The sequence below is a fragment of the Zonotrichia albicollis genome, chromosome Z (assembly GCF_047830755.1).
Source record: "Zonotrichia albicollis isolate bZonAlb1 chromosome Z, bZonAlb1.hap1, whole genome shotgun sequence".
Lineage (NCBI taxonomy): Eukaryota > Metazoa > Chordata > Aves > Passeriformes > Passerellidae > Zonotrichia > Zonotrichia albicollis.
The window spans coordinates 61,237,846-61,256,219 of NC_133860.1; the positions used below are offsets into that span (position 1 = coordinate 61,237,846).

The following is an 18,374-nucleotide window of genomic DNA, read 5'->3' on the forward strand; positions in this document are numbered from 1 at the left end:
TAAACTATTTTCATCTTTTGCCTTATTATAAACTATCAGAAAACAGCAAAAAAGTGACAACCCCATAGAGTAAAACAAAATAATGAAAACCAAACAATAAATATTTTCAGATAAAATAAGAATTTCATAGAATAACAAGTTTATCACAAGAATAAATACAAGATGCAGTATGTTATTTAGCTGCATGAAATACAGGATAACAGCAACATGAAATAATAAAAAAATCCAACAAAAATAAGCTAGATCCCACAAGAAAAAATAGATTACATAAATTTTAACAGAACCCAAGTGAATCAGCTGTAAGAGTTATGCCTTTGCAGATGACAGTCAGAGATACTGAGGAAAAAATTAGAAAGAGAGAGATGGCCTTAGATATGGAGATACACCAGGCAAAAGAATGTCTAATTCACCAAGTCTGAGCACCAGACCATTTATTTATCAGCTGAAAATACACATCAGCCTTCCAGAAGATCCACTGTTCAAAGATCCCAGTGTCCTCAAAAAAAACCTGGCTGGCATTTCTAGGAAAGTCATAGAATATAAAGGACTTCTCTTCAGCTTTTCCTAAGAATGGCTTCCTTCAATCTTGCTATATGCATATGCATGCATATGTAAATCCCCTGCAGCAGTAATGTATGGCCTAGCACTATAAAACTCAAAAGCAAAAAAGTCTGGAAATTTGTACCTGCTTCGGTATAGACTGTACTACAATGACTTGGAAGACATTAGCAGTAAATAAGGTGATGAAAAGCTGCGAATGCTATTCTCCCTAACTTCCGCATTTGTGGAATATTATATGTGGTGCATGACACAGATTTTCTCCTTCACCTGGCCTTCCAAGGAATCACTACACCCAGTCAATCATACTTATCAATTTCTAAGAGTGCCAGCTTCTGGTACAAGAGAGATCAGCTCCACTGTTTTGCTGATAGAAAAAGTTTCAGTCTGTTGGTAGAACCATAGAATATTTGGCAGGAATCAGCATGCAGAAAATTTATAGAGCTGCCTAAAGATTCGAAGTCAATGGCTGCATACTAATAGCAACAATATTCCATTCTGAAATACTGCTGGGCATAAGTAAACAAAAACAAAGCTTATTTATAATGTTATCAATCATCCATTTTAGGAGCATTTTTATCATTTTACTTCTGCTATCAGGGAGTAAAAAACCCTAGCTTTTTCAGGGATATTTCAGATCTCATTTAGTTTGGAATTTCCTACACTTCCTCTAACTGTTCAGGTTTATGAAGGTGACTCAGAAGTCAATCTTTTCACTACAGGTTTGTGTCTCTACAGAAGACATCTCAACCTGCTTCCCTGGAACCACTTTTTAAAATCTTCAGAGTCCAAAACAACTTGTTCAGTTGCTGAATGCATCAGTGTTACCCTTTTCTTTCTCTGTCCGGCAGTGTCAGAGACACAATAGTGTCCCCCCAACAGTGGCTGTGTAAGTGAATCTCCTTCTTTCCCACACTGTTCCTTCAGGTGAGCACATTGTACATTGTGTGGCAATTCTGTGGTTGTACAGACACATTTAAACACGGGTCTGCATTTGCCTGCACTACACGCTGCCATCTTCCAGGCATCCTCTTCTAGCTATGAGGGTTGGTTTTCTGCACATGCACCCTTCTTTCTGCACTATACCATCTTTTGTAATCCATGCTGAGGTCATTTTGGGAACAAACTAGCTCACCCTTGATTGAAATATAAAAGGAAATGTATAGTGGTGGTAACTTCTGCTTAAGACCCTCTCCTAGGACACATAAGGAAAAACAGAGTATGTACTATGAGGTGGATTTAAATTTCTTTCTTTCTTTCTTTTTATTTTCATTATTTATTTGATTACATAGTTCTCCCACTACCATGTCACTTATCAAGTAAGGCAGCAAGCATCTTTCACCAGGAGCTGTTCTCTTATTTTGTTCTTGTTCATTTGTGCTTTGTTTTCCTCTGAACCTAGGAAGGTTCAGTCCTGATGGGAACTATTAAGATGTACCAAAACTTAATTGTTTTCTAATATAACCACACTTACAGATACTGCAACTTGAGAGACAGCGCTTGTAATTACATTTTGATTCCCCCAAACTTCTTACACTAAAGATGCTTGAAGCAGAAAACCAACAAAGATATCTTAGTAGATCTAAGTGTGAAACAGGTACTAGAATTTCCCATTTACAAGTGATTTTCTCTGTGTGCAAAATTGGTGATCTCTACTTTTAAAATCATTTCCAGTCTTATTAGTGGTTTCTTCTGTTATGAAAGGTGGTCTCATTCTGTTTTTCAGGAAACTGACATGTCATTATATTTATTCCAGCCAAAATTCTGCAGTATATTGATCTAAAAAACCCTTTATATGAATCAAAAGATGTTAATATTGTTAATATTATAGGACTGGTTAGAAACGCATAAAATCTCCCAATGCCATTTCCCTACATTATCTTCCACATTATTTGATCATGCTTCATTTCTGAAACAAAGACATACATCATTTGCTGCAAATTAACTATATTTAAGTCAATATGAAAGTTGTTTACTTGATTACATAATTAACTTCTATTATTTCACATTGCATAATTGCTTTGTCCATATATCTACTGATAGTGCAATATTACACTACTGCTACTGATAGTGTAATTTTGACTCATGGCCAGCACTATTCCATTCCAAGAATCTAAAAGAGATTGATAATTTTGGATGGGGATCTGAGGAAAAAAAACAAGGTGAATTCCTTTGTCAGTAAAATTGTAACATTAATATCATCCTTTTTTTGTTAATTGGAGGAGATCAGTTGAGTTTGTTTGCTGTGGAAATTTAGAGTCTGTTTAAATGCTGTGTTAAGCACACAAAATAAAGGCTGAACATCCTGTGCTCTTGAATAGTTAGTAAAAAAAGTTTGTGGGCATTTACCTCTCTCCATTTACATGTGTTGTTTGACTGGGGAAGAAGGCAAACAATCCTTATCACTGACATCAGCATTCTGTACCCCTCAGGAGATCTCTCTGTGAATCGGCCTCCCTAACAACTGGAGACTTGACTTCTTCTGACTACACACACACATACACACACACTTTCTAGGGAGCACTGAAATACTCTCTGAACTAAATAATTTGGAACAGGACGTGAATTCTGGGATTCATTGTTGTAAAAACTAAGCAGTTGGCTCAGATGCCCTTCCAGACTCAATGGAAAAATAGTAGGAGATTAACCTTTGCTTCATGTTTTTGCTTCTTCAGGCTATAGACAAAGGGAACTGCATGCCCACTGCTGGGACCACTACCTCAGATGTCATATTTGACTCCTCAGCATCTCTGGTCTAACACATAGATAATATTCAGAAATTTTGCTGCTGCTCCATCTTTAGTTTCTACAAAATGCATCCTTTTACCAATCTTTTTTACAACTTATGCCACATTATCTTCTCTGATCTCCTATAGACATATACTGTATATCTCTTCATCTTACAAATTGCTGCTTCTAAATTCTAGTTTGTTGTCCAGACCTTTGATCCTATTTTTTGTTGCTGAATGATATAATATTATATCAAAGTTTTAAATTACCATTTTCAATATCCCCTTTCCAAATTATTCTTTGTTCCAAAATTCATTCTGGTTCTCATGCTTCATTTATTCTGACAATGGTCTGAAAAGTGTGATAGTAGCAGACAAAAATATACACATTTTCCTACACAAAGTACTGTAGACATGCCCTTTGAGCACCCTATGTTGCTGAAATTTAAGTGGTTTTTGGAGAACGACTTCTACAATGATGTGTTCTTTTGTAAGCTTTGCAGATGTGTAAACATGTCGTTCACATGAATTTAATTTCACCTCTCCTCAGCCTAATTGTTTATACTTAGCTGATGAATGCCTCTGAGCATGATCCTGTCCTTGTATGGCTTTGAAATAGGTAGCCAGTGGGCAGCTTAGCAAGGGACACTGTTGCTAACACCTTGCCCTAGCTGGTGCTAGAATAGCTATGGTCTCTAAGCATTCCTCATTTGAAGGTAACTCGCACATTGTTAGGTAGGATATGCCATGGATGGCATATGCCGGGAAAATACAATGTCACTGGCAATGCTGCCAGGTGCTGGCTCCAGAAGTTCAGTTTGAGCTTTTATTCTTTCCTTTCTCATCATACCTATATTCCTCACAAAGGTGGCACAGAGCCTAATTGATGTTATGAACAGCAAGTTTTAGCATATTGACCCACTCTACTAACTTAAACACCATTACAGAGTTAAAGATTGCACACAGCTGGGTTGCACAGACTTCTTTTAGACTGAGTTTTAGAAGGACTACTATCTCCATAATTGATGTACTGGAACTTGGAATTTTGGTCAAATTTTATTTGATCTTGGTATTGTTAAAACACAGAGGTCAAAAACTATTTGATCTTTACGTGACTATACCAATAAAACAAACTAACTGTGTTACAGCGCTCCATAATTATTAATCATGTTATCTTTTCAGTAATAATGCAATTTAAGCTTGATTAAAAATTCTGTCTTAGGAGTTCAAAGGAAGCAGCAAAGCAAGTAAAGATATTAGGCCTCTTGTTTCAATGTGTGAGAAGCATCATCTAAATTTTTCAAGCCAAGTCTTGGCATTAGCTAGAGGGAACTTGGCTCTGCTCAAAGGAACAGACTTCTGTCAATGTCAAGAACAATCCTAGAGTAAAAACTGAACACAGAAGGCTGCATTGAACCATTGGATAAGAAACAAACAGAGCAAAGATTAACATTTACCCGAGCTTTTCATTTGTTCTCACCATTGCAGACATATCAACATGTAGACCATGATTTCATGTTGCTATGTAGTCTTTCAATGGAACAGAAGATTTACAGAGAAAAGAAATTCACATCCAAATATATTTTAAATTGAACTTGTGTCCCTGTAGAGAAATCAAGGTATCTATTTTTTAGTATAAATCTTGGAAAGTCTCTGCTGCACAAGTCATAGTCAAACTGTATGTTAACTGTTCAAAAGATTTTGCCAATTCTATAATTCCTTGTGTCCTAATTTTAAAGTTCAAAGTGCAGTTTGGGTGAGAGTATTACAGCTTTGACTCAAAAAGGAGAGCAGGAAATACAAATTGCCAGTAAATTTTAAACAAGACGATATAAGTTTTTGTACACTCATCTGTGGCAAGGTTGTTTGTGAAAGGCGCAGAGAGGATAAAGTTCTTCATTCCAGAGGGCACTGGGAACACAGTGTATCTGTCTCAGCATACCCACATAGCCTCAGCAACCCCAATTTGAATGGTTGCATCAATTAAGAAAGCAGATGGTCACTTCTCCACGGTTTACTTCCTACTGGTGCTAGTGCTAAATGAGGCAGGTTTCCACTGAGGTTATGTAGTAGAGAAATGGAAATACTAAATATTATTGCCAAACATATCTTCTTGTAAAAGTAATATTGCTACTGAAAGCTAGTTGCTTTTGTTTAAAAAAAATAATGGTTATACTATGTGCTTTTGAAGTAGCTAGTTACTCACAGAGTACTTGCAGCTAATTCTTGGAAGGCTGGCTAGCCATACACTGCTGGCTTTAGTCCTTGTTTCCAGCTCCTACATCACATGAAAGACAACTAAAAATACATTAAATACTTCTCCATACAAGCAAGTTTAAAAAATGCTGCAATAATGTTAGGTGCTGAAAGTAAAAGTGTGTGCAAAGTTATGAAGAGAAACAAAGGAAATAAAAAAAGATTACAATCTTTCTGCTGAAGTGTGGTCTGTGATATAGCAAGAGAAAACCTTGACAAGGTTCAATTTCAGAATTTCAGCATGTTTTGGGTTTTACAAAACTGTAACAGATACTGAAGGCTAATCACAGATCTAACTAATATTGTTTATTACTGATTGGCCAATGCGTATCCATCTCTCAGAACACATATGCCAAGGAAATAATGTAATGACAGTTATGCTGAGAGTCCATAATAATAAAAAAAATAATAAAAGAAAAACAGTAATAGATGCTTCCCACATGCTAAATGGTTTATGTGGAAATTTAATAAGCTAAAGGTGCTAGTGTATAAGACTGGAGAGTGTACTTTACTGGAATCACAAATAAAATATGCAAACAAAAATTAACAAAACATGTGAATGGTAAGGTTGGAGCTGGCTGCAGTTTCTGAAGCTGTTTGCCTGCCTGACACAATAAGATAATACAAATTTGCATTATATTCTAGATTTATGTCACATTTACTTTATATTCCTGATTTTTATTTATACTGTAGGCTCACTGCGACTACCACTTTAGGTTTTTTTTGTTTATAGCCTTATTGTTCCTTCAGCTGGGACATCTGTACACTTTTGATAAGAGTAATTCTTATTAAGAACTCAACTTGCAAAATGTGTGATGCTGGGAGGTACTAGTATCAAGGATTACTCACCTTAGACCAGTCTCCCATTCTCCAGACATAGCATTTGGAATAGTCCTCACAGTCCTCTGCTTCTTTAGGTCTTGTGGACAAAACACATTTCTTGCGTGGATTGGTGCACCTCACAGTCCGATGCCGTACTCCCTTACCACACTTCACAGAGCACTGTTGGAAAAAATGGTTTTCCAGATTTCTACAAAATTCACTTACCCCATTTCATCCCCTTCTATATGACTCCTGCCAGGTCAGCATAAATATTTCACAGCTTCAGTGATCTCCTAACTTCCAACCTTCAATAGCATCAATACTAGATTTATTAAAAAAGAAAAACTGAACAAAAATTCTTTAGGGGACAAAATTATAATTGATTCATTTTTACCTAAAATTAGATAAAAAATTACTTACTTAAGGACAAAATAGTTACTTAATACTTAATACTTACTTAATTACTTAAGGACAAAATAGTATTTGGAATAAGAAATGATCCAAGAAGTCATGATTAAATGAATGCAAAATTTTACACTAAAAACATAAGGCAATCTTTCTTCTTCCAATGAAATGAAATATAATGAAAGAAAATCAAAATAACATTGATAGGAATAAGATATGAAGCAACTTATATATTGCTAACAGAGATATGTACTAACAGAGATATCTACTAGCAGAGGAAAGCTCTGTTGGTGTCCAACAGCCTTTTTTGGGAGGAGGAAAAAAATGCAGAATGGAAAAGTAAATATTCCAAAATGATGCAAGAATCCAGACTGAACATGAAAATTCGAAGTCACTATATAGTCAGCATGTGAAAGCTCTTTTCAAGTTGCTTAGAAGGTCCTAATCTATGGGGTTTTTTCACCATTCCCCCTTATATAGCCAAAAATGATGCCATTTCCTTCTCAAAACATTATCACTGCTTTTGATCATCCCACTGCTTGCAGTTCAAAACTCTCCTGTGCCAAGCTGATTATAACCACAGGAAGCAGTAATGGCTAGCTTCCTACATAATGGTGATAGTAGGAATGGCCACGGGAAATACCTCGCTCTTCAAAAAATATTTTTTGCTTCCAACAAAAACATGCTCTCTCATTTCTCCTCTCTCAAGTAAAACAAACTGAATGAACAATCTGTGATTCTGATTGCTTTTACTCATCACTGTAAATGGATGCCTTTCTTCTCACAACCAGCTCTTGCATCATAAAACTGTGTACCTCACCAGAAACTGGTGTTACCTATATCTCCTATCTCTACCTTAGCATGTGCTTTTCATCTTTGAAAACATTCCCTATTTGTTAGCTCTTTCTTGCTTGGGGATCAAGGAGTTCTGCTGAGTAGAGCAATTGAAAGAAGGGACTGCACCCACATTCAGAAGCTGCTATTCGTATTTTGATCACAGAGGTATTCATGGCACAGCTTCTAGTATGGGAGGCAATCAGAATTGCCTTTACTCTTTCAGTGAAAGGAGAAGTTCCAAATAACCCTTTCATCTTGTCCAGATGGTAGTGAGAATAATACTCTTCTTCCTCCAGTTAATTTTAGAAGAAATCAAAGATGAAGTAAGCCAAATAGACAAGCACATTTAAAGAGCTTTTTGAACAATGATTATATTTTACAGCAATACTTCAGGATGCAGCATATCTGAAATTGTGTTATTTACAAGCTCATTTGTCTATTGCTGTTGGTTTGGAAAAAGAGCAGAAAAGAAAGAGCAAGGGAAGAAGATGTCCTTTTTTTTGCCAAAGGCTCCCCTCAAAGCCTCCCCGAAGCAGGATGGCATCACTCATCTGCTGATCAACATCCCTTGGTACAAAAGTACATCCCAGATGTTTCCACTCTGAACCCAAGGTCTTGTAGCTGATAAGTGCTGCCTTAATTCTATTTCCCCCAAGTTACCCACTACTGCACACAGGACATACTTGATTATACGTGCTTGAGAACTGGCCAGAAGAGATCTGCACAACATTAACTAGGTAAGATGCAGTAGCTCTACACAGCTGGTTTTCCTAGCCCCTGAACCCTTTGCCAAAGCACTGCACAAGGACCATGAAAATTATTAGGCTGAGCTGTGCCACTTGATGCTGAAAAAAACCTTGTTTCCAAAAAATACCAAAGCACAAATAACGACTGTGGAGTATTTGGAGAATATGGAGTATAAGTAAATGCATCACCTCAGACCAGACTCCTGCCTCCCACACTGTCATGCAGTCCTGGCCTTCACAGCGCTGCGCAGAAGCAGGCTTTGGCCCCAGACAATCCCTCTCCCTAGCTCTGATCAGGGTCCCATTTCTGAGCTGCTGTGTGCAAGCTACTTGTCTGTTCTGGGTTCCTTTTCCACATGTCCTTGAACATGGTGTCCATTCTGTCATCATCCATCTGCAAAAAAACACAAGCAATGTACTTATACAAAATCAGGAGGGAAGAAATGCCTTCACATCTTATTCACTTATTCTAAGTGTATACACCCAAGACACACTTGCATCTTTTCAGCCTCCTTTTACTATCATTTTGCTAATGGAGTATTCATGAATCCAACATATATTAAATTTCATACGGTATTAATGAAATCCTAACCTTTCCCCAGACCACTACTCCTATGTTTTCAAACTACTTTCCTCTAATTATAATCCCAATTAGAAAATTTCCAATATATATATACATAAAGATGACAGATCCCTGATCAGCCTGCCTGTTATCCTCTGTATGTCTATCTATCTCAAGCATCTAAAGCCCAGCATTCCTTGAAAACACCGTGTTGCAAGAATCACTCAAGTGTGAAAGACTCATTGCCCTCGAAAAAGGACAAAAGCCCAAAATTCTTCATGTTCTTCAGAGTAAAGCCTAACAGGTTGCATGGCTTAAATCACAATCACAGGGAAGGCTGATGCAGTTTGGCACAGACCACATACCTAGAGAGCAATTGTTCTAGAACATAATTTTCCCCAGATGTTCTGTAGATCCAGATTATGGCCATGTGCCTTTAAAAAAATCAAACAGCTCTGCCCCTGATGTTCTGTCTCCTGAAAACACTCAGGTTTTCAAGGAGACTTAGTTTGCAAGGAAAGTTTTTAGGAAACCGATATTTAGTAACATTTTTTTCAATCTTCTGTCATGCATTTGTCGCAAAAAAATGAAACATTTAACTGAGGAGTTTTTTTGTTATCTGCCCAGATATATAATTTACAAATCATGACCTGTCAAGATGATGAAATACACTTCAAGATATTTCTTCATAGGCCCACAGCAAATAAGAATTTATGCAAGTGTATATGCTTTGGTAACATTTCTGCCTGAAAGTAATAAAATTTTGTAATCATCATTTAGAATGCTTAAAAATTTGGATTAGTAAATCTTTCTATGTTTCTCAGAACAGCATCTCTGAGTATCAATTAGCAAAGTTTTAAAATTGTCACTTAATAAGCTGGAAAAAACACAGAATACTGAAAATTTATGGTAGACAATGCCTCAGAAAAAGATCAGATTATTCCATTTCTATCCATTAAGTGAACAGTGGTGCTAATAAAACAAAATAAAGGTCTTCTCAAATATGCATACAATGAAGTTTAAATAATCCACCCAAAGGGTAATGCCCTATTTTTTGGAAGACCAAATGTCAGTTGTTTTGTCTTACTTAAAATGTATCATACTTCATATTTTATCAATTTCAGTACTCATCCTTTCCAAGAAAGCTATGCCTTCTCGTTCACTTTACATACTTTCTTCAACAGTATTTGCATTTAATTTATTTTGCATTATTTTGTTTAAAAATGCCATCTACCTGTCCTCCAGATGACTGCAGCAGACTGATCCTAGTGCTTACTCCTGGGGATGCTAGCCAGCTCTTGCTAGCTGCTTTCCCCTCCCTTGAAAGGTGTGGACTTCCTCTAATTTGCTTTTAAAAAGTACATGCAATTCTGGAGGACCTCCTTAACAAATAATTTTTAGCTGCCAAGTGGTACGACTCTGAAATGGGCCCCTGTGCTGACCTGGTCAGCCAGGGCAAGGAGCAGGCTGCCAGCTCAGCTGCAGGAACACCAGTGGGTGGAGGGTGGGATTTGCTTGGCACAGGCTGCGCACGGAGCTGCCTCCTGCCTCCTGCAATGCTCAACCACCAGAGTCCAGCTCAGTCTGTTTGTTGATCCACATACAAGGACTTCCCTCTCCTGGGGTGAGAGGAAAGACTGGAGTGAGGGGCAGGCTCGCTACACTTCAAGCTGCATTAACATAAAAAAAAAGTGATAAATAGGGATTTGTTTATTTATTTACTATTTAGGGTACCCAGAGTTTATGCAGAGCTTTAAAAACACGAAGCTTTGCTTCAAAAAAAAAAAAATCCCACTAAAACATATCATTAATTAGGAATATGGGATTAAATCCCATATATGTCTTTATATAAAGAGCATTAAAGTTTTGTAGCACAGATCAGTCTGTGAGAATACTTCCTGAGGAAAGGGATTAACTGCTTTACTGGATAAGAATTTATTCAGGTATGGTGCCTATGGACTCTTTGCATTATAATATTTTGAATGAATGTATTTACTGCCCATTCATTGCGAGAAGTAGTCCACTGCTTTTACATCTAGATATTATAGTTCAATTTAACCAAATCACTATTACCTTGTCTGGCAGGGTTGCTCGTTGCACTTGCGGATCTGTGGTTCAGGTTTTGTTAAATATTTGCACTTCTTGTTGTCAACAAGACTGATATTCTTGTTCATAATCTTTGTGCAAGAGACTGTTGTCTTTCTTTCACCTGGAAAAAAAAAGAAGCAGGGTTTTGAGGAAATCCAGAATATGCAAATTGTTAAGCACACAGATACAGCTATTTCATACACAGTTTGGCTAAAAGAACTGAAAAACCAGTGTAAGAAATTCAAAACTAGCAGGGAATCTGAAAGAAATCCTACAGTTTGTAGGGAACATTGTGAGTTTCTAATTTAGCCTTTGCACACCAGCATCAAGAGTCTTTCTGCTTTACTCCTGCAACTAGTTATAGGCCAAACTCCCACTCTTACTGGAATAATCTTCTTTCTCAACCACTGCAACTCCATCACTGAGCAATGCTTGAAGAAAACTACAAATATGAGGAAAGAAAGGACAAATTGTGGCTGGCATTCAGATAAAGGCAATCAGCACATGGGTCCTTCAGCTGGGAGCCTGCACTATTTCCCATGAACTAAAGAGGCCAGATGACCTGATCTGCAGGGTCAGAAAATCATTTAGGAAGCGGGGTACTGCTGCAGAGATCGAGTGCATGCTGTGTACAGAGTCCTTGTCCAGAAGGTGGCCTGGAGCCTGGTGCCTCTTGAACATGGAAACATTAGAAATTATAATTTAATGTAATACTGATCACAAGCAGTAACTTGCAATTAGACTAGAGCCTTTATTTTAGAAAACTAGCAGCCCTTGAATTCAGGATTTCAGTTAGAACCATTTTTTCTTGTAGTTACTTTTACTCTGTCTGGAAGTTTACTGGCAAAGGGGCTGTGTGGGAGCAGGGCAGGCTTAAGCATGAACATTCACCAGAGGTGAAAAATGAGCCCGTGGATGAAGCAGTTATGTTATAAATGCACACTGTGTGCATGACCGCTGCTGACATTTTTACATAGGGCTTGTGTACGTGAGAGCACATGCAACTAATCTATCATATCACAGGGTTTGAAATGTTTGACAGTTCTTTCTGCACTTATATATACATCTATGTATTCATATTCTCTCCCATGCAAAGAAAGCTTTTCTGCAACACAGGAGGTCACAGACCAGTTACATGTGCAAATATACACAAAACCACATGTCCTCATCAATAGTTTTATCCTCACACATGCTTTGAGCAATTAAGCAAAACTATTGATAATTGTATTATTATTTATTCAGATTAATCAAAATATTGATGTTAAATTTTAATAAAAAATACTTAAAGAGGGTAAAAACTGGTATTTTGATTTCATTACTGCATGATATTTAAGCCAGAAAGTAAAAGAAAAGTGAAAATAGTTTTGTCCAAAGTAAGAAAAATATTTCAGTAGTATTTCAGAATATTTACCTTCTAGGGAACTTTGTAATAATTCAGCTATTTTATACAATAACATAAAATGAAGACCAGTTACAACACAAAAAAGAATTATAAACATTAGAGTAAAACATTTAAATATTTATTTAAGCATTAATATAGAATAAATTACTGACATACTGCATTTTAAGATTTCTGCAGATGATAGAAATATTTAGAAATATCTGGGGCAATAATGACAGATTGTAGTAGCATTAAAATTATTCTAAAAATACATCAGGAAACTGTAAAAACTGTGAATTCACAAGTAAACTGGGATGCACTATTAAGAATCAGAGGATGCTACTAGCACCATGAACAAAATACTTTCTAGGGAAGAAGCTTTCCTACCAAACCACAAAAAGCATGTTTATGGAAACTACAGCAATCTTTCAAGACACCAGGATTGTTCACACAGTCAGAGGAGCTAGAACACTGTGTTCTTTATGCTGATGTTATGAGAAGGAAAAGCATTTCCAGGCTTTCCTATTCAATCACAAGGTGCATGGCAGTTTTCAGAACTGTTGATGAGAGCAACCACGACCGTCAAAGCTGTCGGCATGAAAGACAGCTATCAAAATTTACCCACTGACTAACTGCACAAAGTATAAACACATCACTGTACATGGCATTTATTTGAAAAAAAAACCCTATCTGAAGTGGTTTTAAGTGTAAGTAAGTATCGTTTTAAATAACATCTTCTAGAAAACAGTTTGAAAGACTTTCGTTACATCAATACTGCTCATATTCCAATATTTGTTTTCAGAATCATATTTTGTTCTTCCAAAATCACTTTTTTATGTTTAATAAACTCAGGAAAAATATCATATCAGTATACTAATATCTGCTGTCGCAATATTTGTTCCATATGTTTTTGGATCATTCTCAACTCATGTTACTAACTGTACTTATTTGATCTGAGACTGGGATTCAGCTTTTCTGTGGTTTGAAATGTCTCTTACAGATCATTTATCTTCAGGAGTTCCAAATGCAGAGAGGAATGCACTTTCTATTCTTGTTCTAGCCCTTGCACTTGTATTTCTTCTTGGCAACTGTGTCCTGAATTTGCTTGTTAGTCTAGATTTTGTTCTGTCATTACCATCTTTTGCTACTTTTTATATTTAGTTTTGATCTCATCCTAGAGCTATCACAGTATTTTTAATGCAGTCAGAAAGCATAAGACTGACATATGTCTACATTGTATGGAAACATACCAACCACAATGAAGATATTAGTATTAAATATACAACATTGACCATCAGAATCCTAATTACATATAAACATACAGTGCTTATATATATAGGTGTGTATTGTACACACACATTTGCACTACATATATACATGCATATTGTATGCACATAGTCGTTTTTCATGTGTTTTTCATGTGTGTGTCTGTGTGTGTGTGTGTGTTTCTGTGTGTTTGTACATTTTCCTTTTATTTTACCTCCTCCACATACAGCATCACAGTCTTCCCAGGTAGAATGTGTCCACATGAAAAGGGGCTCTGGTACTTTAGAGCTCTGATTTTCAGGGAGAGGATCCAATGGGATTGTGTATTCATAGTGTAAACCATAGCTCTGGTCGTGGAAGAGCAGCACCTGCAAGATACAAAGAACAAAAACCTTCCTACGTACAGAGACACTATGGAAGACAAGCTCCAAGCCACAAGTAGATCACCTTGAAAAGCACAACAGAATGACTTGAGGCACTACTGCCTTTCAGCCCTCCTAAGGGATTTGCTAGAATAAATTAATTAGAGCATCCAGATCAAGCCAAAGGAAGAAAACATTTTGCTTTATTAAGAAAATTCCTTTAATTTAAAGGATTTGAATTTTATGAAGTCCTTTGCCGTCATCTCTCCCTTTTTCTTTATGGTCGCTATTAAATTTTCCTCTACTAAACCGAAATGCATCGAAATTCCACTTTTTTCACAGAGAATTTGGTGATTGCAATTCTGAAATGGTGATGCTGTGCTATAGTCTGCAAGAGATTTCAGAAAAATACCTGAAAATAATTTGAATTTCTCTCCTTATTTGGCACATCAGCTTTTTATGACATTTGTAGGAATGCTGAGACCTTCAATGCTGCCTCAACAACATAAAGATTGCTCTTGGATTTAAATGCATTTTTTTACAACAAGGCTGACATACATCTCTCTCCTCACCCCCTCCTTCCCACATTCGTAGATATATATGTAAACACAAAATCAGGTATATCTTACACAGATCTCATTCTCTTCAGGAGTCTGGAAAAAATATTAGTTACTATCCTATATCATAGGAATCAAGTAAAAAAACTGAATTGTCATACCAGTAAATGTAAGGGTGATGTTGTGGGACCTTTGGCTGATATTTTCTCCCAGAGACCTCTCCGAACATAATGGACTGTGGTCCCAGCAATATTGAATGTTCCAGAATGTTCTATCTTCCAATCACTATTGATTGACTGTTTTCCAGCATCCCTAAGAGCTGCAAAATACATGAAAAAAACCCCAATATAAAAGGTTCCTATTCAGTAGTGATTTTCTTCTCCTCTCACTTTCTGTTCAGATAATTTAAAAAGCAGGTGAAATTCACCTAACTCTGATTGAAAAGATATTTATGGATCCTACTTTACATGAACTTCAGTTGATATGTGCTTCAGAAACACATTCTGGAGGGAATGCCTGGCAAAATTGTGTGTATTTAACATTACTTCAAATTAATACTTCAAATCAGCATTTTAATGCCTGAGAAGACTGACACTCAAGCAAAACTCACAATTTAAACACTGAATTACTTTAAGGCAAAGGGAACTATATTATCTGTTCCCAGGGTGGCCATTTCTATAATCCATAAAAGCACGGGAAACACAATTTTCACAAGGGACTCTTCAAGATTTGTGGACCTAAGCTAAAACTTAAAAAAAAAAAAAAATTCTAGTTCAAAATTCTTTTGTCTCTAATAACTACACTTGCCTTTTCTGCACCTTAGAATTTGATAAGACTTTATACACTTTCACCATGTAATTGCATGCTTCTAATTAATAGGAAAAGCCTCTTCTTTTTGGCTGAATCATTTCTCATGTTGATCTAATTTATATTTAAAAATATGATCAAACCAGACAAGATATATTTCATGCACTGAAAAGAAAGAATTCTATATTTCTAAAATTGGCATTTTCTATAGTAAATGAAATAGATTCTTCAGTAAATTATTTGTAATTTTATTTTATTTTGGTCCATTTTATTTGGTATAATATTTTATTTTGGTCCAATTCACTTTGTTTTAAATAATCATGTGAAGTAGACTTGAAGAGATCTTCTGTACAAGAAGTTTCACATGTCTGACTTCATTGAAATTGCATGTTTGGCATCAGATTGTTGTAAGAGTACGTCCACATGTTCCAAAATTTCCCTTTTTAAAGTTGTAAGTTAATGTGAGTCATTCCTGTAATCATGTCCTCTCCTATTCATATTTATACTGTTATGTTTTGTTTCTATGGGAAACAATGGCAACAGGCCTATTGGCTGGCAGGAATCCAATTGAATAAGACACCACTGAAGTGTACAACTGCAGCACTGTGTAATAGATGTTAAGACTACAAAATCCATTAACACTGTATAACAGTCTTGTACTAAAAAGAACCAGTGATTCTACAAGATTTAAAAAACAGTATTTTAAGTTAAAGCATTCAATTATTAATGGTAATTAAGTTCTATTCAGTGTTCAAACTGTTGGGGCTAATCCTCTTCTCAGTGGAGAAATTAAAGAAATACACTCAAACATGCCAAGGTCCAGCCGGGTCACGCTGCTCAGATGGAGCAGCATCCTCTCCCCAGAGAGCAACAGAAATCATTCTGTCTGGTCTTTAAAGTGAATGCGTGTGCCATAGCATGCAGACATGTGCAGGAAGCTGGAATCCCAGCTCAGAATACAGAAATATGCCAGATCTTGCATTTTCTGCTTTCAGATTCCTCATATGAGTCACTGGTCTTAGAAAAAGCCAGAAAGTGTGTCCTCAAGCCTTAAATGTGGATTTGGATTCAGACAGTGCAGCTTCTGTTCTTGACTCTGTCACACCCCATTTTGTAAGCAAGTTCACTGAGTTTTATTCCATACTGCACATATATTCCTATTCTGCTTAACTTTTGACAGAGGAGTTTACTCTGTACAAGGTAACCCAAAATAGGAAGAACATTCAGAACACAAGATATCCTCTCTCAGGTAATTCAAGCAATAAACCTACACCTGAAAAGACCACCAAAGAACACTTGGACTGGGAAAGCCTACCACAACTTTAATAATGTAACCACAACCACAATTTCTGTGCTAAACCAAGGGGACTAATTACAGCTGTATCTCTGTTGAGCACAAAACAGCCATCACAAAAATGGCATTTAAGTGATGGTGATGAGTGCAATGTATTTTTTAATTACTGTGCCAAGATTATACACCTGTCTAATTTTAATGAGGTGTGAGAGGATACAAAGCCAGACAGATGCAACAAATCAGTCCATCTACTGTTTTCCCATTTCTCAGTGGGGAGAAGCAGTATCCTGGTTCTGGTCCTCCACTTGGTAAATCAGTACCTACTAATAATTTGGTTTTCTTAAATATGGACAAATCAATCTACTGTATTAACTTAATGAATCTTGTTTTCTGCTTTGTCCAAAATATATTCATATTTCAAGAAAAGTGTCAAAATAATGTCATTTTGACTGACCCTTACTTTTCTATAGAAAATGTAGAAATCATCTGAAATTCAATTCCAAATGAAAGTACAGTCAGTGATATTTTTTGTCAATGAAGTAATTCCTTCACTTCCATTCAGGTTATCAGGTGTCCCTTCAATACATTTTAAGAACCTTAAGACTTGAAATTTAAGTAATTTTTGGAAACAGCAGGGCTAAGGCTAACTGATTGCTAGTTGCCAGTGTCCTCTGCATTATCCTATTCTCTTCAAAAATAATGCAATAGCCCTTGTTCTTCAGCCAGTGGGCACTACAGCAGGCTGCCATGATTTTTCAAATGTACTTGAGAGCGGCTTGATAACTACATTAGCCAGCACCCTCAGGACTGTGGGATGAAGCTCACTGAATCCCATATATTTGTGTATGTTCAGGTTCCTTGGGTGGTCTTAAAACTGATCCAGGACGGGAGGAACTTCGTTCCACCATTCCCTGCCCTGGTATTGAAGGACTTGCAAGATGTGGAAAAAGTGTTTACCACTGAAGCTGAGGCAAAAAACTGTGAAGCACTGCAGCCTTCTCCACACCCACCACCATTAGTTTTTCTTGTCTTATTTTTCAGTGTGTGTTGTGGGTGTGTGTATTTTCTTTACTATCCCCTTTTTTACTAAAAACCTGTAGAAACCCTTATTAACCTCCTCATTCCTTGCCAAAATTAGCCCTATCTGTGCCCTAGTTTTCCTGAACGCATCCCCACATATATGAGCATCATCTCTATATAGTTCCCAGGATATATGTTCCTGGTTCCACTGCCTGTGCATTCCATTCTTACACTTTGTTTTTACCAGGAGGTCCATTCTCACCCATGCTATTCTCCTGCCTTCCTTGCTTGATTTCTTATATGTTGGCATAGTCAAGAGCTTTTGCAATCTAGGAAAAATTATTATCCTTAATTGTGACTAAAACTATTATCCTAAATCTTTAACAAGCTGCTATCCTAAATCTTTAATGAGCTCTGCTTTGCTCTGGTAGACCCAAGGGCAGTTTCCCAGGTGTTACTATCTACCAATTCCTTAGACAACTGAAAGTTTGCTCTCATAAAATCCTGGCTTTAGTCTTCACCTGGCCCATATCCCTAAAAATCATGAGTTCCTGCAGGGCATGATCATTGCAGTCTAGGCTGCCACAAACTCTCCAAGTAGTTGATCTGGGTTGGGAAGAAATCAACAAGGTCCAGGAACACCATTACTTGGGTCTATAGTTTTGATTAAAAAATTATCCTCTG

At 36.7% G+C, this 18,374-nt stretch overlaps 1 protein-coding gene across 1 annotated transcript in view; it reads right to left on the reverse strand.

Moving 5' to 3' along the window:
- ADAMTS19 (ADAM metallopeptidase with thrombospondin type 1 motif 19) overlaps positions 1 to 18,374 on the reverse strand; it is a 131,557-nt gene that overhangs the window by 12,497 nt on the left and 100,686 nt on the right. Inside the window, exons 17-21 of the mRNA XM_005486228.4 lie at positions 14,731 to 14,888; positions 13,865 to 14,018; positions 10,989 to 11,124; positions 8,543 to 8,747; positions 6,393 to 6,545 (exon numbers count right to left, since the gene is read on the reverse strand). Of these exons, the coding sequence (XP_005486285.1) occupies positions 6,393 to 6,545; positions 8,543 to 8,747; positions 10,989 to 11,124; positions 13,865 to 14,018; positions 14,731 to 14,888 (806 nt within the window). The remainder of the gene's footprint in view (positions 1 to 6,392; positions 6,546 to 8,542; positions 8,748 to 10,988; positions 11,125 to 13,864; positions 14,019 to 14,730; positions 14,889 to 18,374) is intronic.